This window comes from Ursus arctos, unplaced genomic scaffold, assembly GCF_023065955.2.
Source record: "Ursus arctos isolate Adak ecotype North America unplaced genomic scaffold, UrsArc2.0 scaffold_19, whole genome shotgun sequence".
In the NCBI taxonomy this organism is placed as follows: domain Eukaryota; kingdom Metazoa; phylum Chordata; class Mammalia; order Carnivora; family Ursidae; genus Ursus; species Ursus arctos.
The window spans coordinates 34,843,060-34,870,697 of NW_026622863.1; the positions used below are offsets into that span (position 1 = coordinate 34,843,060).

General features: G+C 40.9%; 1 protein-coding gene across 2 annotated transcripts in view; it reads left to right on the plus strand.

The window, feature by feature from the left end:
• The window catches only part of CDH13 (cadherin 13), a 984,509-nt gene that overhangs the window by 218,792 nt on the left and 738,079 nt on the right, over window positions 1-27,638 (plus strand). For both annotated transcript variants that reach the window (XM_026495318.4, XM_057314677.1), the window contains exon 2: window positions 1,308-1,419. In XM_026495318.4, coding sequence (XP_026351103.2) covers window positions 1,308-1,419 — 112 coding nt within the window. The remainder of the gene's footprint in view (window positions 1-1,307; window positions 1,420-27,638) is intronic.

The window sequence follows — 27,638 nt, forward strand, 5'->3', positions numbered from 1 at the left end:
TCAGGCAAAAAAAATGTAAAATCCTGCCCCGTGACATGGAAAGCCTAAGGGGTTGGGGAGGAGCTCTGACAGTGATCCAATCAGAGGATGCTTAAGCCTGGATTCAGATTCTGACCCCACCCATCCTTAACTGCATGATCTTGGGCAAATGTGTTAGCTTCTCTAGAAAGTGAGGCCCCTTGTCTGTAAAATGTATCCTATAAAATATTAAATACAGCATAGGCTGCGGTAGAGATTAAAGATGATGCATATAACAAACTTAGCATAGTGCTCGCCATATAGTAAAGGTTGAAAAATGCTAGTAGTTTTATGTTGAAGTATCATGGAGCATTTCTCTGTGCCAGCATATACGGTAGGTGCTTGGTATCAAAGTTGGGGAAAAAGAGGTAACTCCTGTCTTCACAGGGCTTGTAGTCTTTGCCTTCTAAACCCAAGACTAATTTCTTACCTTCCTAAATTATCCCTTGTCCAAGAGTGTGTCACATACTTTTATATTTCAAAACATAGAGCCTAAATTTTTTACTCCGAAATAAAGCACCCCAAGAATTTGCAAAGACAAAGCTGAGCTTTTGGAAGCAATTGTAAATTTTAGATTTTTCTAGTAGCCAAACTTACAAAAGTAAAAAGAAAGTGCTGAAATTGACTTTAACAACATATCTATTTAGTCCAGTCTATAAAATATTATTGTTTCAACATGCAATCCATATACAAATTATTAAATTAGATATTTTACATTATTTTTCTTTTTGGTACTCAGTCTTCAAAATCCAAGGTATATTTTATACTGACAATTTCAGCCTAGCTACATTTCACACACTTGGTAGCTGAGCGTGGCTCATGGCCACCATATTAGATTGTGACGGTCTAGTGGGCCCTGAATTCCTTTGGGAAATAATTTCCAGTGGAATATTCTGCTTTCCTCCTCATTATAGATGGCACTGCTCCTTTGCATCTATGACAGTGAAGTTGGTTTTAGCTCAGGCATCATATGAAATTGACTGTTTTTGTAATGAAATTTCACACATAGAAACCATGGTGAGATTCTTAGCAGGTGTAAAAATCTGACAAAGTTATTTCTTTAACAGCAACTTGATGGAAACTGCAGCAGCTGTTCCCATTTGCGTGTTTTCCAAATCTCATTGCCAAAGCGAATTGTTGGCAGCCACAGGAGAAGTATCAACTTACCTCTTCATTTGGGAAATGAAATTAAAACCTCAGCTCATTTCTAAAAGTCACAGATTTGGTAGAAGTTAGTAGGGCAAACACATAAGCCGCTGTTAAAATATTGATGGCTTTGGTTTTCTCAGGTGCTGCTGCTAACATCTGCAGAAGATTTGGACTGCACGCCTGGATTTCAGCAGAAAGTGTTCCATATCAATCAGCCAGCTCAGTTCATCGAGGACCAGGCGATTCTAAACTGTAAGCAATGTCACTTGATGATTCTTTGGGCCTGTTCTTGTATTTGAATTCACCAGTGTCTAAGAATGTGTCTCAGGATGTGGTATTCCCTCAGCTAAGTGTTTTCTGATCATTTTTCTTATATTGTTGCTTAACCCCAGGTGGAAGCTCTTGAATTAGAGCCTTGTCAGCTGAGAGGTGAATAAAGTGGTTGTGTATCTCTTTGTGATTTTATCACATTGGTGAGCATTTCCTCACTGCTCCCAGAAAAGGAGACCACCAGCCTCCAACGTGAGTGCTACTCTGTGCAAAGGAAATTAAATCCATTTCCCCTGGGTAGGTCCCTGAGAGCAAAACCATTGCCTTCCCAAGGATTGCTGTTTTACCGGGATCTCTTGTGCATAGTGTTAGATCGAAAGAATGGTGACAGCGGGATGTTGGTTTCTGGAAAAGTTTAGTAATAGGAATTCAAAACTCCTATTCCGAAGGCTAATAAGAGGTTCTTCAGAAAGATTCAAAACCTCTACTGGCTATTTTGTGGAGTAAACTCAAATCCCCCCAAATTCCAATTAAAATATGCTCCCCTCAGAACTGTGGTTATAACCTCTTCCTATCTTTTTTAAATAAAGATTTTATTTATTTATTTGACAAAGAGAGAGGCAGCGAGAGAGGGAACACAAGCAGGAGGAGTGGGAGAGGGAGAAGCAGGCTTCCCGCTGAGCAGGGACCCCAACGTGGAACTCGATCCCAGGACCCTGGGATCACGACCTGAGCCGAAGGCAGACGCTTAACGACTGAGCCACCCAGGCACCCCATAACCTCTTCCTATTTTTAATGCCAGTATCGTATTGTTTTATCTTTACGAGGGCATGGAGTGCTTTGCTAAATGCGTAGCAAGCATAGTTTTAGCACAAGAGAATCTAAAATTGATGGTAGACAATTAACCATTTAATTGTAAGCTCTTGAGCACCATTCTTTAACATTTGGGAATGCAGAATATGAAAACAGTGGTTTAATTTGGTCAGATGCTCCCAGGTCCCTTTAGGGAAGATAATTGTGCATTTGCCCCTATGGTCTCAGGCTTGCCTTCCACGCTAACCGCACTCCTTCGTTCCTGTGTTCTATGGCTGGTGTGTTTAAAGAAAAGGAGAACAAGGGGCGCCTGGGTGGCGCAGTCATTAAGCATCTGCCTTCAGCTCAGGGCGTGATCCCGGCGTTCTGGGATCGAGCCCCACATCAGGCTCCTCTGCTGGGAGCCTGCTTCTTCCTCTCCCACTCCCCCTGCTTGTGTTCCCTCTCTCGCTGGCTGTCTCTGTCAAATAAATAAATAAAATCTATAAAAAATAAAATAAAAAAAATAGAGAAAAGGAAAACAAGACAAAACAAAACAAAATAAAATAAAACCAGCCTGCTTGATTAGATTGTTCTGTGAGGCTGGAACACATTTGAAGAGTTGAAAGGAACACAGTAATGAAGATGCAGTGCTGAGCATCAAGGGAACTAACCAAGGTGAAGTCTATGAACATCTTGATGCAATTACACCAATGAAATCATTTCGGCAATTAGAGTCTGCAATGACAAGGTGCAGGACTGGCACAATAAGTGAATTCCAATGTGTGATTTCGTGTTAATTTGATCCCTGAGTGTGACTCCTGGGTCAGGCCATCAGGAACCCTTATTTGTCTTTTGATTCTTCTATTTATCAGCATTGATGTATTTCAAAGGGAACTTTGTTTAAGAGAACCATTTTTTCTGGCTCTTCTCCCCTCTCATCTGTTTGTCTCATCTCCTCTCTTCTTCTCCTCTCTCTCTCTCTCCCTTTTCTTTTTCTTTTCTTTCTTTCTTTCTTTTTTTTTTTTTTGCAAGCGATTATCCCAAATGGCATCTATATTAACATGGGTGGAAATGTGAAGGCACCCTGAGTATGGAAATTAATAGAGTTGGTATGCAAAGCAGGCCCATAAATGTGATTGCTTTTGTAATCTTCACGACACCAAACAGCTTTTAATTCACCGCTGAGAAGCTGGAAACAATCATACTTTGGGGGATCTTTTTAATTTAAACTAGACCATACTGTACATTCCAATATCACAGTTTTGTGTGTGTCTGTGTTTTTTTTAAATCCCCTAAGTAATTAAGTGGGTTATGGTTGTTGGTTCTGTGTAAGCTAGTAAATGCTAAATGCAACTGGGTTGATTATCAATGATAGCACGTTCAGGAAAAGTCAGTGATATGGGAATTGAGGATATTTAAAATTTTAGATATGAATTTGTATGTAAATTGTTGGATCAGCAAAATCTGACTAGCCCCCCTCTCAGTGAAACTCTAGGTTCATATGTATTACTAAAGTAAAAAAATATAAAGAGTACATCTGGTCTGGTGCTTTTGAGTTCATCTCAAAGCAACGAACATGGGTTGTTATGAGTTAGACCCTGTGAAGAAGGTTAATTGTGCCTAAATGAAGAAGAAAGTTTCCATAGACTTGAGAATGCCTATTGAATATTGTTTGGGAAAATCTGAATTTCCAGAAGAAATAGCAATGGAAAGCAAAAGCCTGGAGTATTGAGTATTGATGAGCCTTCCCCCCAGGTAAAGAAAATTCCCCCTACTCTCTCCCTCCCTCTCCTTCTTCCCCTCTCTTTCTCCATTTCTTTTATGCATTTCCCTAGGGTTCAACACAAGACCCTTCTATCTCTGAAAATGTGATTAACCAAAATACCATTGAGTGGTGGGTGCTCTGAGAATGAAGGCCATATTGATACAAGGCTAATGTCTGGATGAAAATGGAAAAGAACCGTGCCAAGATCCGAGAAATGGTTAGGATTATTTTAGCGACATATACATACAAGCTGATATTTTAGGTAATAAAAGAGGTTAAAAGACACCAGGCTAGTAACTCTCTTGGACTCCACTTATGGTGTTTGCACTTTCCAGTTTTGCTTTATCTTTGCAAAATTTAAGAGCTTTGGTTTCCAATCACTGTGAAGTTTTGTCTTGCGGAAGGTGTAAACACCGCATAATCAATCAGTGGATGTCTACACTTTTCGCCATTCTGTAAGATTGTCTGAAAGTGTTGTCTCTTTGCCTGATGGACCCAGTATATCTGCTCATACCCCAGACTTATATTCAACCAATTTTGGGTTCAGCTTTTAGCAGGCTATAGAAAATGTTTATTCTGTCCACGGCTTCCTGCTCTCTTTGTTCAGACAGTAATATTTCCTTTTATCCTTTTTCATCTTTATCCTCAATTCTCAATGACTTATCTTTTTCTACTTTAACTGTTACTAATGGTCACCTCTACTCCTTTTATTTCCCTAATATTTTATTCACTGTTCACTCCAACACATCTTTCCTTCAGTTGTTCTAAAGCCTTTTATTTTCTTCACATCCAAATAACTCTTTATTCTACTCTCCTTTCCACTAACTAGACTTGCTTTCGTCTTTAAAAGGCCATTTTTCAACAAGCTTCTAGGATCAAAACATGGTATCCCACTATTCTTCTAATGTAACCAGGGGAGCTCTTTCATTGTGTCTTTCACAGTGTGATGCAAAGCCCCCAACTCATGATAACTTGGACAAAAGTTTCCTGCCTTCATCTCAGTCTTGAAAAATGAGCTGGGAAGATGTGCTTATTCCCATTTTTTTTTTATAAGAAGTGCAAGAAGAAAGGGGAAGACAGCTTGGAAGGCAGAAACTCAGGAGACATCCATTCAAAGCCTTTGGACTCAGGGAGGACTTTGAGGGGTTTGTGGTAGGGAGTCCGTAGAGGTCTCCAACACCCAGAATCCTCTTAATGGATTACTATTGTTGCTTCTTCTGCAACATGAAAATCATGTGATTCTGGTACCCATCATCTTGGCTCCATGAGATTTGAATAGTGATGCTGGTAACACCCTCCCACCTGACACCCAGGCTTCAGAAGAATAAGTGGCCTGGAAAACTGACCAGTCACTGAGCTGAAGTGAAAAGGACCAGGTGATAAGCCCTGACTATCTTGTGTTTTGCAAAACTTCAGAACCGACTATTCTGTCCTGGCTGCATCAGCTCAAACACATCTTCCTAGCCTATGGAGAGATCTATGATCGAGTTAGCTAAGGGGAACCATACTCATGACCCTCCAGCTTCTATTAATGGGAGATATCTCCAACTTCCAGTGTCCAGAAAGGACACCCCATTGGCCATCTAGACACTATTAGATCAGCACTTTTCTACCTCTTACTGTTCATCCTTCCTGGATTACTCTTCGTGGACCACGCACACACACACAGATACACAGAGAGAAATTGCTGCACCTGAGTTCACCTAAACTACAACTTGTATAATTACACTTTTTTAATTTAAACTCAGTTAATTACATATAGTGTATTATTAGTTTCAGAGGTAGAGTTCAGTGATTCATCAGTCTTATATAACACCCAGTGCTCGTTACATCACGTGCCCTCCTTAATGTCCATCACCCAGTTGCCCCATCCCCCCACCCCTCTCTCCTCCAGCAACCCTCAGTTTGTTTCCTATGATTAAGAGTCTCTTATGGCCTGTCACCCTCCCTGATTTTGTCTTGTTTTATTTTTCCTCCCTTCCCCTACGATCCTCTGTTTTGTTTCTTAAATTCCACATGAGTGAGGTCATATAATTGTCTTTCTCTGATTGACTTATTTTGCTTAGCATAATTCCCTCTAGCTCCATCCATGTTGTTGCAAATGACAAGATTTCATTTTTGATGGCTGAGTAGTATTCCACTGTATATGTGAACCACATCTTCTTTACCCATTCATCCGCTGATGGACATCGGGGCTCTTTCCATAGTTTGGCTATTGTGGACATTGTTGCTATAAACACTGGAGTGCAGGTGCCCCTTACATTTGTATTTTGGGATAAATACCTAGTAGGGTGATGGCTAGGTCATAGAGTAGCTCTATTTTCAACTCTTTGAGGAGTCTCCATATGTTTCCCAGAGTAGCTGCACCAGCTTGCATTCCCACCAAGAGTGTAAGAGTGTTCCCCTTTCTCCGCATCCTCCACAGCCAACATCTGTCTTTTCCTGACTTGTACGACCTATATAATTACACTTTTAATAACACACTTGCACTAGCTGGAATAGGCTTGGTATCAAACAACCCCAGTGACCTAACAGAATAAAAGTTTTTTTTCTCATTCGCATCATGAGGATGCTGGTCAGGCTGGTCTCTTGTGTAGTTCTACTCCAAGTGGCTGCTCTTTATGCAGGAACTTGAGGACTCAGGCTACTTCCAACTTGGTCCTGCCATCTTGGGCCTTCTAGTCATTCTATGTCACTGAGCTGGGGATAAGAAAAAGTGTGGGGAAGACACCCCAGAGGTTTAACCACTTTAGCTCAAAAATGACATATGTAATTTCTGCTCATATGCTATTCACCAGTCACATTAGCTGTGTGGCCATGAGTAAGTTATTCCAATCCTCTGAGTTTGGATTATCTCATCTAAAGAGGATAATGGCAGTCCTTACTTTTAGAGTTGATGCTTGTTGATGGAAAAATGCTTAGCGTAGTTATGAATGAATGAAAGATCTATTATTATTACTGTCAGTATTGCTATTGTTGCTGCTGTTGCTTTTGTTACTACTGTTATCCTTCACCTTAGATAGGTTCAATGTCCTTACAATGGCCATCTAATCTGGGCTTGAAAGAAGATAAATCATGGACATTAAAAATCTGGAAAAATTAGTGATTTTAGGATTTGAACTTCGTGGACCAGATTTTTTTTTTTAATCATCTTGGATTGATGAGATTGTACTTTTTAACATTTTTCCAAGCCTGGACATGAAAAAAAAAAACAAGCAAAGAGATGAGATAGAGGCAGAATACTACCATTTACTTTGGCTAGAATTTTCTTTTAAAAGGTCATTTGGAAAAAAATAAAAATTAAAAAAATAAAAGATTATTTGGCGCTAAAAAACAAAACAGGAATAAGGACTAATTACAGCAGAGAAGGTAGTTATTTAATTTAGTAAATTTTGTTTTGCCAAATGTCCTTTTTTACCTCATTTTAGTGGGAAATTACATATCAAATGCATTAAGCTGATACTACTTTTTTTGCTATTGACTTTTCTCATACTCTTCTGAAGTTTCAGTATGTTCATTTTCTAGAGAGGCAGGGATAAGTCTTAAGAGATTTCCTTAGGATGGGCTGTATGCCCATGCTGACAGTAAGAAGAGAGACAACACTTCTGGAAAACGTAAAAAGTATGCATACCTTGGGAACAGATGTTGGGATGTGTAAATTCACCACAAGTGTTGACCAGTGTGACATCCATGGCTTTCATAGCTGGCATTTACTGTGCACTCTCTAAGTGTGGAGGGCCCCCTTGAACCTCATAACAGGCCTTAGGGGATAAAATACTCTCATGTGCCCATTTTACAGGTGAGGTTACTAAGGATGGGCTAGGCAAAACAGTTACTGAAGGTCATATCACTCATATTTGGCAGCATCAGGATTTGAACCCAGGATTCCAGTCCCCTGGCTCTTATCCAGTGTTCTCCAGTCTAGTGTATTGTTTTTGTTGATGTCAATGGTGACACATCAAGGACATGTGCCACTTCATTTTCCTATCTACTTTCATCAACCTGGATGAGATAGAGAATTTCTGTTGCATTATATTTTTTCTGTTCACAACCAAGTTTCATTCTTCCTCTGTAATATTAAAAAAATACAGAAAAAGTACCTCTTTTTCCTTGTTTTGAATAGATACAGTTAGTACAAGATTGTCCATGACCTGGACTCCTGGCTTGCCACCTTCTCCATGGGTTTCTTTCACCAGGACACTGGTTGGTCACGCCACCTTGACAATGACCTTGCTAGTGGTCAGGCCATCCATGGAGTGCGTGGTGTTGCATTAATCATATTTGTACTTAACATACATGAGTCATGGCTTTTGAGGGTGTTTTTAATTGACTATAAATCAAACAGGGAACTTGAAAAATGAAGGCAATTAATGAAAAAGCAGTGTGAGAGGTGTTTTGCATCCTAACGTAGGAAATACATCGCCAGTGAATTAAATGTCAAAACAAAGGCCCTTTTGACCCTGCTGAAAAGATTTCATTTGGATGGTAATAAATGGATGAACTTTCCAACTGGCAAGTGGAGAAATGCCTGTTTCCTGAGTTTACACTCACTTGGGCTTTTGTCTGTCTATATTCTCTATCCTTGAACATTTCCCAAGTTCTTTTATTTTTGTTTTTAGTTTTAGTGATTAAAAAAAAAAAAACAATGATAATTTATTTTCCATTTTCTGGTTGTACTTTGCATTACTAACTTGTATTTGCCCTCAAGTTGGGAGATTGATTAAATGATTAATGAAATGACTTAACATCACCTGTACTGCAGCCTGCATAGATCTGAATACGGTTAGAGTTTCGAGTGGTCTGTTTACTTAAGTTGTTGTGATATGCCAAGGAATATGACTCTGATGTCACTAATTCACTGCACATTATGAAGATGATTATACTTCAAGTCAGGATGTGAGACTTTTCCCTATTATTTAAATAGAGTCCGTAGAAATGTAATGTTTTTCAAGTTTGCCCTTCCACCCATCATATTTGTAACGATCTAATAATCCAGTCAATTAATATTATTAGAATCTTCAAAAATGCATGATATTAACTACCTTATTTCATATATGTAAGGTGATGTAGTAAATCACTACGGAATAAAAAGGACACAAATACATATTGGAGAGGGATATGATGAAGTGCTTAGAAACCTTTCCTTTGGACTTGGGCGCTATGTCGTGCTTCAAAGAGTGGCAACCATATAAAGTAGGGGAGTAGGAGGGCCTGAGAAGGTGAAGAATGCAGATGGGTCTCCTGTGGCATAAGTTTTCTTATCAGCAGAATGGAAGAAATAAATAGACCAGAGAAATCACACTGTCAGTCCTTGGGCTAAATTTGCCCCACAGATATGTCCTGTCTGGCTGCTCGTTGTAGAAGTGTTTAATGAAAAAGGTTTAATGAAAAGATTTTGTTGTCAACATTGAGAATTTCACTTTCAAAAATCTGTAGCTTCTGGGAAGATTAGACCTCCAGAATATCGACCCCAGAGGCAGGCTGCCTGGATTCAAATCCAAGGTTTGCCCATTATCATCTAAGTAATTTCGGAAAGTTAGAGGAACACAAAAAATTCACAGTGCCTCAGTTCTCAGTCCCTCATTTGTAAAATGAATATTATAATGGCAGTAACCTCAATAGGTTGCTCTGAGAATTAAATGTTAATTTATGTAAAGGGCTCTGAATAGTGGCTGGTCTATAGAAAGCAGTAGAATGTTAGCTGCCAAACGTTAGTGTATCAGTAATAGTGGCTGGGGCCTTCCCTGTGGCCCTCCAATCTCTACTGTCTTCCTGTCATCCAGTTGGCTTCCTCATTCATTCTGCCTGCCCCTTATAGGTATCTAAATTCACTCCATGAAGTCCCCATTGCTCCTGAGACTGGTGCGTGGATCGAATGATATGCCACAAAAGATCAACCACATTGCTGTTTCTGTCGAACCACTGCTGTTACTGACAGTAGCTGTTCTTGGTGGTCAAGGAAGCAGAGAACAGTGCTGAGAGATGGAAGGGCACGGGCTGGCAGGCATCAATTAATACTCTGAAATCTACTTTCAGTGTTTTGAATAGTTAATGCAGGTAACGTGTGAAAGGGGGACCATGTGATTAGACAGTGTGGCTAGCTTTCTAGAAGTTCAGAATAGGAGACGAATGAAAGAGAAGAGTGGGGAGGGCTGGGGTGGGCATGGAGCCATGTGAGAAGTTCTGAGAGGGGGATGCTTGGGAGGTAAATCAGAGAAGAGATGGCAGGAGAGATGGGAACATGATTGAGGGGCACCTATATATGAAATAAAGGAGGGAGCAGAGCCCCAGGGAAATCCAAGGGTCTAGACTAGGGAAGACATGTAGACGTTTTCTAAAAGAGATGCATAATTATTGGAGTCTCTCCCAGCTCACTGACTTGTGTGACCCCTTTACTCTCTGGACCTCTGTTTCCCCATTTGTATAGTAAGGGTATATTAGTCTCATTATACCAGAGCCGTTTGGGTTGTGATCCAAAGTAACTCAACTCCACCTGGCATTAGCAAAATCATATAAAATTATCAGCTCATATGACTGAAGTTTTTGTGGCTTGAACCGGCTTTGGGAACACCAAGATCTAGAGGCTCTGATGATGTCATCAGGCTCACCCTCCATTCCTCAGTTCTGCTTTCTGGAGTGTTGGTACCCCATACTCTCAGAGGGCTTCCCCTCCAAGATGGTCACCAACAGCCCCAGCCTTTTATTCTTCCAACTTCACAACCCAGAGCATCTCTTTTCCAAGTGTTCCGGCAAACCTCTCATGGCTAACTCTTTTGGTGAGATTTGGCTCATGTGCCTGTCCTGGAACCAATCACAGTCCAAGAAGCTGTGGTATTTCTGTTGGCCAGGCCTGGGGAAGTGGAGATGCTGTTCCCTAAAGGAAGGAAGTGATGCCGGGCTAGCAGAAACAGGAGTCCACTGTGCAGGTATTCTGCCCTGTTGCTAAGACCCCTTTCTGTACCAGCATTCCCTGACTGCAGGCTGTGCTCCGTGCATAAGGATTTTTAGAAGCCAGCACGCACGCAAATGGAAATGTGTCTTAGGTGGCAGGGGATGAGGACAGCCATCACGCCGGGTTTCTCACTGGTGATGCTGGTGAGCAGATTGCCTAATTAAGACTGTCAAATTCAAAGTGATGCCATATGGCCTCACTCTTCAACCTGTTGAGTATATCTTTGCTCACACAGTTCCCTAACTGGTATAAATCTCTTTTATATCTGTTTTTCTTCAAGAGAGTAAGAATACAGGAACATACGGACGTTACAAGAGCATCTCCTAATTTAAGATATTAGAACCACATGAATTGGGCTGCTTAATGAGTAAGGCATCAGACATAAAGTAGGAAAGATGAACCATGGCTTTAAATAGTTTGAGAAGGCAGAAGATCTTATTATCCTGTAACAGGCCAAAGCTATACCCATTCTCATAATTGTGGTGCCCTGTCTGTCCTTTTCATCTTAATTTTCAAGAAATTTTTGTTGGCTTGAAAGAAAAAGGGCAAGAGGTACAAATACTTCCCAGTCAAAATATCCCCAAGCATCTTTTGTATTTGACCAAATTCACATTCTCCTTCTGGAAACAGAAATAGGATGTAGGAAAGGAAATGACACACGTGGATTCCCAACTATCAGTTTAGTTAATTATTTAAGAAACCTACTTTATGCCAGACCCTGCACTAGGTGCACAGGTTACAACCAAACCAGAGTAAAAAAAAAAAAAAAAAAAAAAAAATGCCTCCTGTGTTGGAATTTTCATTCTTGTGAGGTGAGAGACAGACACAATAGGAATAAACACCTACAAACGCAGGAAAAGGAAGACATGAAAATCTGATGAAAGTACTAGGAAGGAAATAAGACAAAGTCATATGACAGAGATTTTTGGATGTCTGCTATAGAATGGTCCACCAAGAAGTTTTCTCTGAGACGCTGAGGCCTGTATTATGAGCCGGGGTCTACCCTGTGAAGATTGGGTTGGTGAACAGTTAGGCCGAGGGACCACGTAATGCAAGAGCCCTAAGATGAGAACAGGTCTTTCACTTTGAGATTCTCTGATCCAGGAAAGGGGCTACCGTTTTATCCATTTAATCAAATCAGCTGCTCTGTAAGATAGAATTATAAATCCCATTTTACAGATGAGAGCGTGAAGGTTGATTAAAGGATCTGACATCTCAGAGGGAGGGCCAATGGTGAAAACACACTCTAATCTCCCGACCCTGTGAGTTCTCTCCATATGAAAAGCTGTATCCAGCTTCCTGCCACAGAAGCATTTCTGTTCTTTTTATTGAAAACAGACGGGTATCCCCGAGGGCCTCACAGGGCTGATGGCATGGGCGCCTGGGTTGGGCTGCTTGCCTCCATCACTTACGATGGTGACATTTCCCGTCAACCTCTAGCTCCTTGGCTTCCTTGTCCGTAACATGGTGGTTGATGTTTTATGGGTTAATCAAGATAACGCGGGCCAAAGTGTTAAGACACCGCCAGCCACATGCAAGCTCGGTATAAAGGTTGGTATATTTTATCATTTGAAAGAATAAGGCCAGGAAGGGGAATGTCTGCAGAATGATGCTGTTGGAACAGGCAGCGGCGGCATCTACCAAAGGTGGAACAGAGGCCAAGCTTGGCTCCTCTGAGAAAGAACACGGGTTCGTCCTACTGCCTCCAGGTCTCTCTTGTAAGTACTTTCATGTTCTAGGGGTACATGCCATCCCACCACCCCCCAACACACATATACCACTCATGTTTTGGTCTCTTTGGGTGAAATGTTAAAAGCATGCCCCCTGAAAAGCATTTGAGAAGGGATTCTTCTCAGCCTTAGATCAGACATGTTTTGCCAGTTAGGGAGCTAATAGCGTGCCTATGCTGTATGTTACACGACTCCACCAGGGGTGTATGGGGCAACCCTGTGTAATAAAGCAGATATTTTTGCAGTAAAATAGATGGATATTTACCCTAAGTAGGATAAATAAGGACCACCACATCAGTTCAGGTTGGGTTTTGTGCCAAATGAGTTATACTGTTGGTATGCAGATCCTCTTGGATTTCAGAATTGCAGACTGCCCTCCATAGAAGAAGAGTCCCTTGAAAAGTTGCAGTCCTCAGTTCTTCTAAAACATTCAGCTGGCCTCTTCACATGCCAGCTGCTTCTGGGGGCAGCAGAGTGTGGTAGTGACTCCAATTCCAGGTTCTAGCTACCCCCCACAACCCGCTCCTACTTGTGAGCAACTTAGTAAATGATGTCTTGGCAGGCCACCCCTGAAAAGTGGCCAACCGCTGCACCAGCCTATTTCATTCCAATTTGAAGCCAAAACAGTTGTCAGCCATCCAGGTTCCTCCTAACTGTGCATGTCAGCTGATTCCGGAGCCCTCCCAGAGGATCTATTTTTGGCTAAAAGTGGTTTTAATTTTCATATGTATACATTAAATCCACAGGGGTGGGAGAATTTCCAAATAAGGAACATTGATTCTGAATAACATGAAAGAAATAATTAGTGCTTGAAAAACAGTTCAAAATATGAGTCAAAACCTCCAAGGAATATGGTTAGCTCTGCATTTTTGAGTGGAAGGAAGTTTGCCGGATTAAAAACAGAAAGCGAGGGTGAGTGGGGATAAACCAGGCTGGGAGAGGGATTCAGCATCGTGTTCTAGGCACCGAGGAGGGGACAAGACTAAGAACAGGAGGGACTGAAGTGAAGGGCAACTGGGATTGTTAGGTGGATGCCTATGGGGATGTGGCCCAGTGGTCATTCCCTGTGTCAAGAGGGGTACAGAGGAGAGGACTAGAACCAGGCCCTTGCCATAAGCCAGATGGATGAAAGAGCACAGCCCTCAGGGGAGGGCCTGGGGCCTGGGGTGTGGCATCTCTGATCAAGCTTCCAGGTGTTCGATTTATTTTGGAGCAAGGTCAAGGCCCTTCTAGAGTGGGTAAGGCCTAAGATAAAGATGTACGTGATTTTTGTTTGTTTGTTTTTTACACGTCCTAAGTCACCTGCTTTGCTTTTGGGGTAGGCCAATTCAGACTTTGTTCTCATCATGTACATTTTTGATCAGGCACATTTTTGGGGTGGGTATAGCCTCTTTGTGTACCGAAGGAGAGGTTAAATTGTTCTCTGTTCTGAAGCACTTTGTCAGCTACAATTACAATTCAGTGACTTTATCAGTTCTGATAAATCCTGACCAACTCAAAATTTTAAAGAAAAGGATTTAATGGGAGGAACTTGTGGAGCTCACAGGTTCGTCCAAAGACCTGAATGAGGAGGGCTCAGAAAGGACAGAAGTAAAGAAGCACCAAGAGTTTCAGCACGGGGAACTCGGAGAGGGTTTAGGACAGTGCTTTTCAGACTATCTATAGTGAAAAGATTGGTTTTTGTTTCAATGCACCACAGGTTATACTTTTGTAATAAGTAAATAAACGAACAACTAAATAATTGTCAAAACATAATTTTCAAGAAGTTAAAAACATGACTCATATAGAACTATAAAGTGAATACAGGTCCAAACTCACCAATTAAAGAGCAAACCAATAAGGTAAGTCTGACTCAAAGAACATTTGATGAGCTAGGTATTTGTAGGTGATTTAACAATGAGGAAATGTTAGAATTGGTTTGCTAGTTTACATACAGAGCTGGTTAATGTCTTCCAGGACAAGTAACTGTAACCTTTGGAGTTACCCTTTCTGTTGAACATTACTGGCAGCTCTACTATGCAGAGATCTACAAATCAACATGTAATTTCACTGAATCTGCAACCTTCAATAAATAGTAAATGATGGGCATGTTGCCCTTAAAAATTAAACTGCCAGTTATTTTACCAGAAAAAAAAAAATTCAGGAAGAGCAGAGAATTGCAATCCAGGACAAGCAAGCAGTGACAAAACCATAGCCTAGTCCACAGCAAAAAAGGGAGGACCGCTCTTTTATAGAGGAAGGGGGAGGGGAAGTTGGGAAGACTGTTGTAAACCAAAAGGCCATTGGAGTAAACTGGGAGTTGGAAGTATGGTGGCTTTTCATTGGCTGAGTTTGACTGTCTCTCATTGGATGGGCTGTTGGGAGGTGGAGAGCTTTTCTTCCCCCGATGAGATAGTAGAATCCTCTTGATAGAGCTCTCTTCCTGTTGGGTCTGCAATTGACCACAAATGGTAGGGTCTGAGAGCTTCCCCTACTAAACCCCTCAACTTTATGTTAGTGGGGTTTCTCTATTAATTTTCACAAGGTGTCTAAATTACGTTTTCCTAGGTAATCAAATAATCCTTGAATGGACCTGTTAAGTAATGCCTGTATATGACATTGAAAGAACATTCCTGCCCCCATCCAACATTTTGCTTTACTTTCAAGTTTTAAACAATTTTTCTTAACAATATAATAAAATTTTTTGCTATGAAAATGAAAATAAAGCAGGGCACCTGGGTGGCTCAGTGGGTTAAATGTCTGCCTTCAGCCCAGGTCATGACCTCAGAGTCTGGGATTGAGTCCTGTGTCAGGCTCTCGGCTCAGCAGGGAGTCTGCTTCTCCCACTTCTGTGCTCTCTCAAATAAATAAATAAAATCTTAAAAAATGAAAATAAAGCAAAGACATACAAAATGCAAACTTTTAAACTAGACTCAATAGGCATAATATTACTCTATCAAATTGCTTTTAATCGCTATGTTTAACTTGTCATGGGCCCTTTACAAGAGTTTGGGCGCTGGTCCGTGGACCACACTTTTAGTTTTGGATACTTTTATAGGAGTAGCAGAGCTCCACTCACTTTCCAGTTTCTGGTGTCCCCATTCAAATTTTTGGAAGAGAAGCCAGCCAGTAGACATGGCATTGGGTTGAGAGCCCCTCTGTGATCTAGGAGACAGGTCCACTAATTAGAAGCCCATTCCCTAAAGACAGGGTTCCAAGCAAACAAACATAGGAGGTGTTCATATAGTTACTGAGTTCTGAGAGCTATCACCCAAACAATCAGGGAACCGGGCAGTCTGGGTTTTGACCATGGGAAAGGCACCTATGAGCCACCGTGTTGGAATATCATTTGGGCTCACACATTTAGCTTTTCCGTCAGGTGGCCAGCTGCTCAAGGTACAACTTCCTAAACTACCAACAGGTGACTCAGTTAATAAAGCACAGTTACATTTAATAAAGCTTATTTCCATAAGGAACGCCACGTTGATAGAATCTTAGCAGCGTTTCAGAAGGTGGAAGTCAGAATGGATATGTTATAGGGTTTGCAAGGAGGGTCCAGGCTCTCATGATTTAAGGTAGGAAACTGACGTCGGGTAAAGTTCATGATGTACTGATTTAGTATTGGTAGGCGTGGCAGAGCAAGGTTTTTCGGTAAGTCATGCATTCAGTCCTCTAAGTTGTTTTTGATAAATGCCCTAGAGGGCAGACTCTCCCCCCTGAAACAAACAGCAAAGGTTTTCTTCCCTTGTTCAGTCTTATTTTTCTTCGGCAAAGTTTTCTGGGAACAAGCATTTACGTCCAGTCGACCCGGTGGTCTTAGTTCTTGGTTCTTCGTAGCTGTGCCATATTGATGTGGGCGGTTTCGGTTCTCAGTTCCCGGTCGTTTCCGTGCGCTAAGTCGGCATTTCCTAACCGCTGCCTCCGCCACACTGTTCTACAGAATGGTGATAGGGATGCACAATGGGGAAAATATTTTGAGTTAGCTAAGTTTGGGGAATGCTGGGGTTTTGTTTATTAGTTTAACTAAAGGCCCTCTCAGACCTTTAAAATGTGAAATGTGCATAGTGAGCGTGGACATGCCCCAGACAAGACTCAGAACCTAACCCCTTCCCAGTCCAAAAAGAGCTCATTCTGTCCTCCCTGAACTGCAGAGCCTCTCTTCACCCCAGAGACAGGCTACTTTTCCATTCTCAACTGGGTGCTACAGAAGATCTGCCCCTCTGAGACCCAAACCTTGCCTTTCTTTTGAGGTGAGGGAAAAGTGAAAATATTTTTCTTTTTTGTTCTTTCTCATTTTGCTGAGCTCATAGGATATAAGGTAGAGTAAAATGCTTGGAAGTAAGCACACATTTAAAATAAGTTCTGTCGCGGAACGGCAGTGGAGTCAAGCTCGGAAGCCAGACTCTCTGAGACTCAGGCAACCTTCCCATCTGTCTCCCTCTCCAGCAGCTTCCCTGTCTCCTTTATGCAGGTTAAAAGGTCTCAGGGTGGGTGGAAACCTCTCCTCCATGAAATCCTGATTTAGCTCTACCTAAGGCTTCCAGTAAAATGTTTGCAAAGTAGTAAGTCTTTTTCTCTCTCAGTCAGGTCTGGCTTTCAAGACTCCTGTTTTGCTTAAGTCCTTAGGCTGAATATTAAATCTTTCACTCTCTTTGCATTCCTGATTCAACATCTTCATCCTCCAGCAGGCAAAAGATGCCTCTGGCAAAAGAGCAGGGGAGGTCAACTAGGAAAATCTGAAAAGAAAGGCACACAGGCAAATTTCAATAGGATGGTCCCTCTTGCTTTAGGCACAGATCCAGGCTTACAAGAAGGCAGGAAGCCACTGTATAACCACCCAGGAGTTGAGAACAGAGATTGATTCTGGAACCCCTCCTGTGGGTTGGTGGCTTCAGACAGCTTGTCTGTCTTGGTCAGGATTTTTTAAAGGATCAGGTAGGTGTGAGTGGAGGTAGAGGCATTGAGGCTGGCCATTGGCAGGGAGTCGGGAGACGTGGGCAGCCTTTAGGAGATTTACAAACCTTTGGGAAGTTATTGGTGAACTGAGCACAAAACTCCTGGTGTTTTTGTCTTTATCAGTCCAAGGCACCAAGACTCCATTGTCAGCATTTATGTCCTTCTAGGTGTCACCTGAGTATCTGGGATCGAGACATTTAAAAGAAAGTCAGGTCTGATTTTACTGAGCATTTTAAAAAGGCAGCGGAATGTATGTTCTGCCTCCTCAGCTGTTCCAGGGAGAGGAGCCAGCATTGCCTGAAGTTTAGCAGGCTGGGCACATGCTATTTAGCATCCCAGCTCTGGTCCTCATAGCATCTGTGACCGGCAAACACCCAGGCTCTGCGATCTGAGCACTTGGACTTAGATGCCAGCTCTAACCCTTGGTAACTGTGTGACCTGGGGAAGTAACTTAACTTCTCTGGGCTTCTGTTTCTTCTAAAAGGCAAGCATTCAATGAAGTGCTGAAGGTAAAGCTAAGGCTGACACACAGCTACTGGTCAGTAAATGGTAGTTATTTATATCAATTATTGTTACTCAGTGATGGGCTTCCAGACCTCACTTTGAGCTCTGTGAGTTAAAGATATAGTACATAGATTGTGTTCAGACTCTTCTGATCACTCCGAATATTTTCCATTTTTCAATGGGAGGCACTCCCCTCCTCAGTGAAACATCCTCTTTCTCCTCCTACCCACGTGATTAACCCCATAAACTGGCTCTGGGCACAGCTACCTGTTGAGGGGTCCAAATGTTTTTAGTTTATTATTAAAATGTTTGCCATTACATTTACATAGTACTGGCTTGGCTTGATTGCTTCATATATCGATAGTACTAAAGTGCATACTGAATGGTTTGCCTGCCAAGGGCCTTCATCTCGTTCAGCCTGAGCACATATAAAAGTGATTTGAATGGGAGCGTTTGCTCTGTTATTTTGGTGATGGATTTAGGGAAATGGAAAGTAGCAAATTGCTTTGTTTTTGGACCTTTGCCAGGTCCATCCTGGTTATGGATAACACTTGCTTGGTTGATTGAAGAAGGCCAGCTGCTATTCTAATAGCCTAAATCAATGGCCGACGGTGCTGATTAGCAAGCGTGTCATGCTCACCGCAGCGAAAAGCGTCTTATAACTACAAATTAATAACTTTTCTATTTTATATCAATATGATGTATTTCACAAGTTGATCAGCCCTTCAATACTAACATTGATACTAAGGTCAACTCTGCTTTTATTATGTCCTTGAGGAGACTTAGATACAACTCCTGGCCTCGAATGCAAGAGTCCGTGCTCCGAACCTCAGTCTCAACATCTATAAAACAGATTGAATAATACACAGCTCCTGGGACCATGAAAATCCAATGAGATGAAGTCTTTGAGAGCATTTTTAAAACTTTAAGCATTACCCTCTTTAGGAAAGATTTCCCTCCATGTTTATGTCTTCTCTTTCACATGGAATATGCGGTTGCCTTACTCTATACAACGTCAGTATCCAATGTTTTGCTGTTGTTTTTATTCTTTTGTAATATGTTTGGAAAAGGCCCATGACCAGGGATGACTCAATGGCTGAGCTTCTCTATGACATACGGAAGTGTTTGGGTTTATTAAGGCTTCAGTCTGTGTCTTGCATGGGGGCCTAAGCCTGAACTTTGGGTGGTGTTATTGGTTGGGATCTCCAGTAAGCTGACTTAGAGATGGAGATTGGTGTGCAGAAAGTTTATTAGGGAGCTCTTTGGGGGTCATCACATGTGGAAGGGAGGAAAAGCGAGCAGGACTGGGTAGAGGAGAAACAGGGTTCTAATGCCATCTCACCAAAGACTAACCTAATTTCTGGGGAATTCTGTAGCCAGGATGACCCTTCAGAGTGTCTCGAATTTGGTGAGAGAGCCAGGACTTCGTAATTCAATGGTGATCTGTCACTGGATTTGGGCCATAGGAAGGAAATATGACCTTAGGAGAGAAGACCGTTTTTAGCCAGGGAAATTCCCTAGAGGGGCTGATGGCTGAAGGTTGTCTCCAAAGGCTGGGAAAATAAACCTTTCAGTCCTGAAGAAAAATATGACAGGTGCATTGCAGCATCCACTACAGTTTGGTAGAAAACAAAGCCATCTGGTACCCACTGAGATAGCTCCCAATAGTTACTGCTGCCCTTGGAGACAGACACCCACTTCCTAGTGTTTTTTGACCTGGCAAGTGGTAAGGAGGAGGCTGAAGACTGACTGCTTCCCCCTGTGATACTTTAGCTGCACCCTGGTTTGTGGCCCCTATACCCCCTTCTCTTCCTAGCGTCCACCCCTCTGAGCATGGCAGCACCCGTATCCACCCTCAACTCCTGAAACGGCACTCACCGTTTTGTTTTCTTTTTCTTTCTTTCTTTCTTTCTTTCTTTCTTTCTTTCTTTCTTTCTTTCTTTCTTTCTTTCTTTCTTTCTTTCTCTTTCTTTCTTTCTTTCTTTCTTTCTTTCTTTCTCTTTCTTTCTTTCTTTCTTTCTTTCTTTCTTCCGTTTTTTCGTTCTTTCTTTCATCCTTTCTTTCTTTCTTTCTTATCCATAATCCCATTTAATTTCTATCTTTCAGGACTTTTACCTTTTAGGTATCCTATTATTAACTTTTCTGTGTGATTATTTATGTGTGTGTGTCTTCTTAGGCATCTACGGTTGTATTAATTTAGTTCTATGTGAGGCCTCAGCTTGTTCCACCATCTTGAAGAAAAGTCTTTATAGTATTATAAAGCAGATGCATTTTAATGTGTAAAAATATAAATATTTTTTCTAAACAGAAGATGGACATAACATTTTTAGTGATTTTTTAAAAAATTGAATAAAGATAGACTACAGTTTTCTAACAGAGTATGATAAAGAAAATGCCAAGATCATTCAAACCATTCTCTTGACCCATCCATCCAAACTCTTGAGAGTGAAGGCAGAAGCCATCTCAGGAATTTGAAAGCGGACATTAATTTGGATATACTGGAGCACATGACGTTTGAAGGTGTGTTGGGCTGATGACCCTCAACACTTGTAAGGGGGAGGCCGGCTGCTTTCGGCAACGTTAACAAACTTTACCCCTGCTCACATGCTCTTCCCTTCGCTCCTGGTATTACATAATTCCATCAGAGCTCTCCAGGAAGAGTAAATGCTTGAGTTGAGAAAGACTTCCCGAAAAAGAAATACATTTAATCAATGTCTGTTTCAGTGATGATTGGTATATAAAGTCACCTAAGGACAAACCATACTCTTCTGTAGGTTTGCCTTGCTTTTCTTTTACCACATTTGATAGTGTGTTCTACAGATCCACTCTATACTTAAAACTTCCAGAGTTAAAAAAAAATGGATACAAATTTTTTATGTACAAGTATGCTACTCAGAGCACAATTCATTATATGGAAAATTCAGAAACAACTCATAGGAAAGTTACATAAATTCTGATACACCCATATGATTGAATATTATGTAGCCCTGAAAATACATTTCTGAACAATATTTAAAGACACGAGAAATGTCACAACCAAATGCTAAACGAAAAAAGCAGAATGCAACACAATATAAAGGTAAAACCAATTAGATCAGAAAATGCTGTAGTTCTTTTTTAAAAGCTTGCTAGAATATACTCCCCTGGAAATTCTTCAACATTAATATTAGGCTTGTTTACTAAATATTATCTCATTAAATATTTTATTTTTTTCTAACCTAATGAGTACATGAGGGTTTATCATATAACTATTTTCTTCACAAAATGTTTATTTTTGAAAGCAAAAGAAAACCAAAATGTATATTCTTCACAAACTTCCACACCTTGGATATTTGCTCATCCTCCTTTCTGTCTCCGAGTCTCTCTACACTGTTGGCACCATCTGTTGGGTGGAACCCCCTAGGGGGGCAGTACTGCAGGCCTGACAATTCTTGGCCCATCCATGCTCTTCTGCTGCTAATGGTGTGACCACAGGCAAGTTACCTGTAACTTCTCTGAACCTCAGTTTTCTAGTTTGTAAGATGGGCACAGGAATCATACCCGTTCCTACTTGTCTGCTGTAGATTAAATGAAGTAATGCACAAAGTGCAGAGCACAGTAAGGAGCACACACTAAGCACGAAACCAGTGTTTGCTGGGATCCCCGTAAGCAGTTGTCCTTATTATTAGCCATCACTGTGTTTTCAAGACAAGAAGTGATTAGCTAGAGGCAAGAAAAAAATGACCGGAAAGCATTTCCAGCCCCTTAACTTTTCCACCCTTGCATCAGATCCAGGAGATGCTGAGGCACACGGGACGTGGAGCATCATTTAGCTACAAACACAAAGTCACAGAGCAAGTCTCCTTTCCTCCTCTTGTTTTCCCTGTTGCATTTCTGCATGGTGTCTACTCTAGCGTGCGTTCTCCTTAAAAGCAGACTTGGGAGGAGTGGGAGGTGGTTATGCTCCATTTTAGGAGGAACATTTGACAAAAGTAAATAGCTGTAAAATATAAACAGGTTAACATTTTGTTATTTGGATTTCAATATTAAATTTGATTATTATGTAACTTGTGTTTGTGTTTGTGAATTAGATGTTTGTGTTTGAGAATTAGATTCCTGAATGTTGTCCTGGCCTACAGAATTTTCTAGATAGACATTCTGGATTGGTGTTTTAGCATTTTCTTCACAAAAATAACATCATATACATTAAAAATATATAGAAGGCTGGAAAATAATATGTCAAAGTATTAGCAGAGGTTATTTCTGGGTGGTTGGATTATAGGCAATATGCACTTTTTTCTTTGACTTTCTCCCCCTACCCTCCTTTACAGTGAAGCTATATTATTTTTATTTTATAAAAAAATTATGTTACTTAAAAAAAAATTCCCTAATAATAAGCTATAGAGAAATACCTTAAGTTCAGCACACTTGATTAGAAGAGCCTGAATACACACACACACACACACACACACACACACACACAGATTTTTTTTCCCTTGCACAAGATTCACACTAGAACTTTTAAAAAGTAACTAGCAGGAATTTCCAGAGCATGTAAATTATGATTCATTTTACACTTCTGTTTTCATAAGTACTGCCATGGTGTGAAGTAAGTTACCTTAGTGTTACAACCATATTAACAGCATATAATAAGTGCTAATCTTTACTAGGAGAATAGTACCAGGGGCAGGCAAGGTCCAAGTGCCACGCCATGAATGGTCTCAGCCCCCTCTGAGGCGGGTACTAATATCATCCCCATTTGACAGATGTGGAGACCAGGCACAGGGTGACTGACTTTTGCTAGGGTCACATAGATTCAATCCAGGCAATTTGGCTCCAGAGCCTCTGCTGTCTCTGACCAATGTGCACACATGTTAGGCCAACCTATCCAGCCACAGGTTAGCCAGCCAGCCGTCCCCAGCGGTCACTTCTGCAGGATGTGGCTAGAGGATCCCCAGCGTTCTCTCACTTCCTGACCATGCTGGAGAAAATGTGCGCAGGGACTTAGGGCGATTTTTATTTTCCTTGACTTCTTTCCTACCTTCCAGCCTCCTTTTTCTTTCTACCCCCCTTCCTCTTCCTCTTCTGCTCTCTCTCCCTTGCTTCCTTCCTCACTTCTTTCCTTCTTCTTTTTGAAAACAAACCAAAAGGGCATACCAGATCTGGTATTTAATTTTAAAAAACCTACTCATGCTCTTAGTAGGATTTTTACCAAGCCATTTTGTTTTCTGTTCACTCTTTCTGTATGAATAATGCCTGCTCTCTTTTTTGGATAATAGGAAGAAATATAATGTTTTGATTTTTTTAAATGAAACTGTTTAAGTGAAGGATGGATGTGTAAGCCTGCCATTTTTAATGGAAGGATTCAATAAATTCTAGACTTTGCCTCTAATGTTAGAGGTCTAAAGAGATCTGTCCTATGAGAGAGTTCACTAATTTCAATTATCTGAGTTTTATTATCACCTTCTGTGGGTCAGAGAGACAGGATTTTATAGAATGCTGTCACCTGAGGCTATGACAATGGGGTTTCACACCATTAAATCCAGAAAGCAGAAGAGAAAGGATAAGAAATGAGAGGGTTTAAAAGACATGCTAGTTTCATCATGACAAATGTGACCTACTGAGCAGCTATGAGGAGTAAGAGCAGGGAATGCCCACTCATGAGCCCTGCCACTGCACGGGAACTGCTTCTATGAATAATTCATTTCATATTAATTATTAGTAGCATCATCATCGTATCCCTGCAATTAGATTCAGTAGCAGGAAAAAGTGCAGGCAGCATGACGTACATAAAGTTTGCAGACTTGAGTGTGTATTGGAATCACAGATTGGAGGGAATGTGTATGCAAAATGCAGGTTGCCTGGCCTCATGCTCAGTTCAGACTAAGTATGGGGTGGAACCCGGGAATCTGCATCCTTGTCAAACATCTCCCTTGATTCTGACGCAGGGGGTGTGAGGAGTATACTGAGAAACACGGGTGCTAAGTTTATGTGTGCTTTGTCACCTGTTCATCTAGACACCACCCATCTTTCCATCAACTCTGGGGCACAGTGTTTAGTCTAAATTTGTTTCTCATCTGTATGAGGGCATCATAGGTCCATACTTTGCTCACAGAGCTGCTGTGAGGATTAAGTAAGAGCATGCCAGGGGCAGGACAGCCTCTAACATTCTTCATGCTGTCCGTAGAGAGCATGGGGGAGCATGTCCACCATGCTAATCGTCTGGGTCATTGCATGCCTCCTGTCCTTGCTCTGTGCCTGGGACCGTGTTGGGGCTACATGAACACAGCATATTGCTCAAAGAGCTCACTGCTTGGAGCCCAACTACTTGGGTCCAAATCTAGACTTTTCAATTTAATCTTGGGCAAATTATTTAACCTCCTATTTAACTGGTGCCTCAGTTTCCTCTTCTGTAAAATAAGTATAATTATAATACCTCCATCTTAGATTCTTTGGGGGGTGTATTTAAAAATTACTATAAATAAAACTCTTTGAACAGTGTCAGGCCAATAATAAAGTGTCATGTAAGTGTTAAATAAATAAATACAAGCCTTGATCAAATTCATGCATGTAAACATGCTAAGTTTCTTTCCTTTTCCCTCTCTATTTCCAACATAATGCAGAGGTACTCCAGTACCTGACAGACTTCTAAAGTAGAGTCCACGTTTCAGAGCCTCTGTGCCTGGGGGGAGGAAATCTGTAGGTATTCCATGGGTTTGGCAGTCAGCAGAGTCCTGCAGCTGAGGAAGGGAGGATCCTTGGGGCGGGGGTGTTAGAAGAGATAGCTGGATTCAGCTCTTCTAAGTAGGAGAGCTGACAAGTAACAAAATGAGGCTCCCTCAGTTGTCTGATGCAGCAAAGCAAGATATTTAGTTAATAGCAGCAACCTGGTGCCTATAATTCTCAAGTCTGTGGAGGCACATTATGTTGCCCAGGATAAGCAGAGGGATGGAGGAGGGAAGTAAGAAAAGTCAGGGGGAATCTATTTCCCAGGCTCCTCGTTGTAGTATTTGACTCACCTAAAGTTAACCCTAATAGAACATTTGCTCAGAAATGTCATCACTGAAATAAATGCATTAAATTGAAACTCTGCCCCGATTCATCTGTTACGCAATTGAACTGGGAACAGCTCAGGCTTAAAAGGCATCTCCAAGTTTTTCTCAGCCAACAAGACTTAGGCCACTTTGTTTTCTCAGATTGTTCAGCCTTGTCCAATTTTTGGATGAAAGTCCTTTGGATACTTCAGCGGCCGTACCATTTTTCCTCCAGTCATTGATTTAAAATATAAAAGCAGAAGCCATGAAAAAAAACCCCCAAAGTTCCTTCACATCTTTATTTTCTAGCCAACTATGGCTTTAGTCTAAAGCTCTCTCTTTTCGGGAGAAAATCCCATTTGTACATTTTCTCTTGGTTGGCTGGACTTACCCACAGATTCTTGGGTGATATTCAGGAGGCTGCTTTGTGTTTTGGCTGTGTGTTGGAATTTTTCTTCTGGGACTATATATAGCTGTAGAACGGTGGTGTTGTTCAGCTCTTTCTCAACCTCGAACTAACTCACCCTTTTGCAAGAGACAAATACAGAGACCATAACATTTTGAGAACGATTTTTTGCTTTGCATTGTAATTCATTTTAATATAAAATGTATTTCCATAGTTTGGTTACAGAGGCAATAAATTGTAGAAAATTTGGTTATTCCAGAAAAAGCACAAAGTAGGAAATAAAACCATAAAAGAACCACTAAGAAATAACAAGTTTTATGGGTTTTTTTCCTATTTATCCATATTTCCATTTATTCTTCTATGAACCCGTCTACCCATCCATCCATCCATCCACCCACCCACCTTCCAGGTATCCATCTATTCACCTTTCTATCTATCCACCCCTTCATACTTTCACTCATCCTAGGAAGAAATAATAGTACCATAAGAGTATGGTAATAAATACAGGCTTTTCAGTGACGTGCTTTGTGCATTCAAATCCTGACTGTACCAAGCACTTTCTATGTAACCTTGGACAAGTTTTTATGGCTTCTTTCCTCCCTTATAAAATGACATTAATAATAGTGCCTCCTCATACATTGTGTCAGGATTTAATGATAGAATCCATATAAGATGACTGGTAAAGTGCCTGACATAAAGGAAGTTCTCAATAAATATTAGTTATCCTTATCATTAGTATTACTCTGGCTTACTTATGGAGTTACCGGGCTCTGAGAAGAAAACATGTAAAAAATACTTAATTCAGTGTCTAGGTATTATAATTATAAATGCAGTAATAAATATCCAAATGTGTATTTTGTTTGTGTTACTGATATCCATCTGTCCCATAAACTCATTTTAAATGCTACTTTAATGACTAAAAATATTCCATAGTACACATATTCATAACCAAACTGTTATAGCTATTTATTTAGAAAGTATCAAATTTTTGTGGTTATAAGGAATGCTGTGATGAACATCCCTGTTCAGTTATTTCTTTAGACTAAATTCCTAGAAGTGAAATTGCTGGTTATACGTTGTACACATTTTAAAGCTCAACAATATTGCCACCATGCCCACCAAAAACTCTGCACCACTCTGCATTTCCATATGGATGCGACGGCCTGATTTTCTGCGCTCTTGCCAGCCTTATGTGTTATCTCTGCAAACGTTTGCCATTCCAGTAGACAAAACATAGGCTCTCATTGCTATTTTATTACTCATTTTTATTTAATTACCAGCAAAGTTGAACTTTGCCGTATGTCTTTTGACCATATTTATTTCTATTTCTTAAAACTGTCAACTTAATAATATTTGTGCATTTTTCCATTGAGTTGTTTGTTCTTTTGTTAATGATTGTGCTAGGGTTTAAAATTTGACTTTCTAATGGGAGGGCTTTGGAATTTACTCTTTTCCAATGCATGGAAACTGGGCATGGCTGAGGTTTTCTGAACCTTCCCTGCGTTTGCTGTGAGTGCTTACAGTTGGCAGTATTCCTTCAGCCAATGCGTAGTCAGCCAAGTGCTGTTGGACTTTAACCCATTTCTAAGTGCCCCGGAGACTTCTTACCATCCCACATTTTAGTGGGTCTCATTTCATTCCTGTGATGTTTTCTTAGTCCTTCTAAATTTCAAGTTCATTCTGCTCACCGAAGAAAAATAGTGGGTAACAACAGTAGCTACGCACTCCTTTTTATTCTCCCAGCTATCTGTCACTTCTTGGCTGCATTCTCCTCTTTCTTTGTACTTCTTTTTCAGCCGGTGCTTGTTAGACAAGTCTTCATGCGATGACATCTGTGCAGGGTCCTCACCCCAGAAGCCTCCCTTTAAATATGGTGAAGAAGCTACCAAAAGATTTCCCTTTAAGATGTAGAGAATATCGCTTTAGATCTTGTGCCCAAAGATTTCATCTTCACTAATGGTCTAGTGCAGAAGTCGGCAGACTTCTCTATAAAGGGTCAGAGAATACATATTTTCAGCTTGGCAGGCCACGCAGGCTGTGTTGCAACTAAGTACAAAGACAGCTATGGACAATAGGGAATGAACACGCTTGGCTGTGTTCC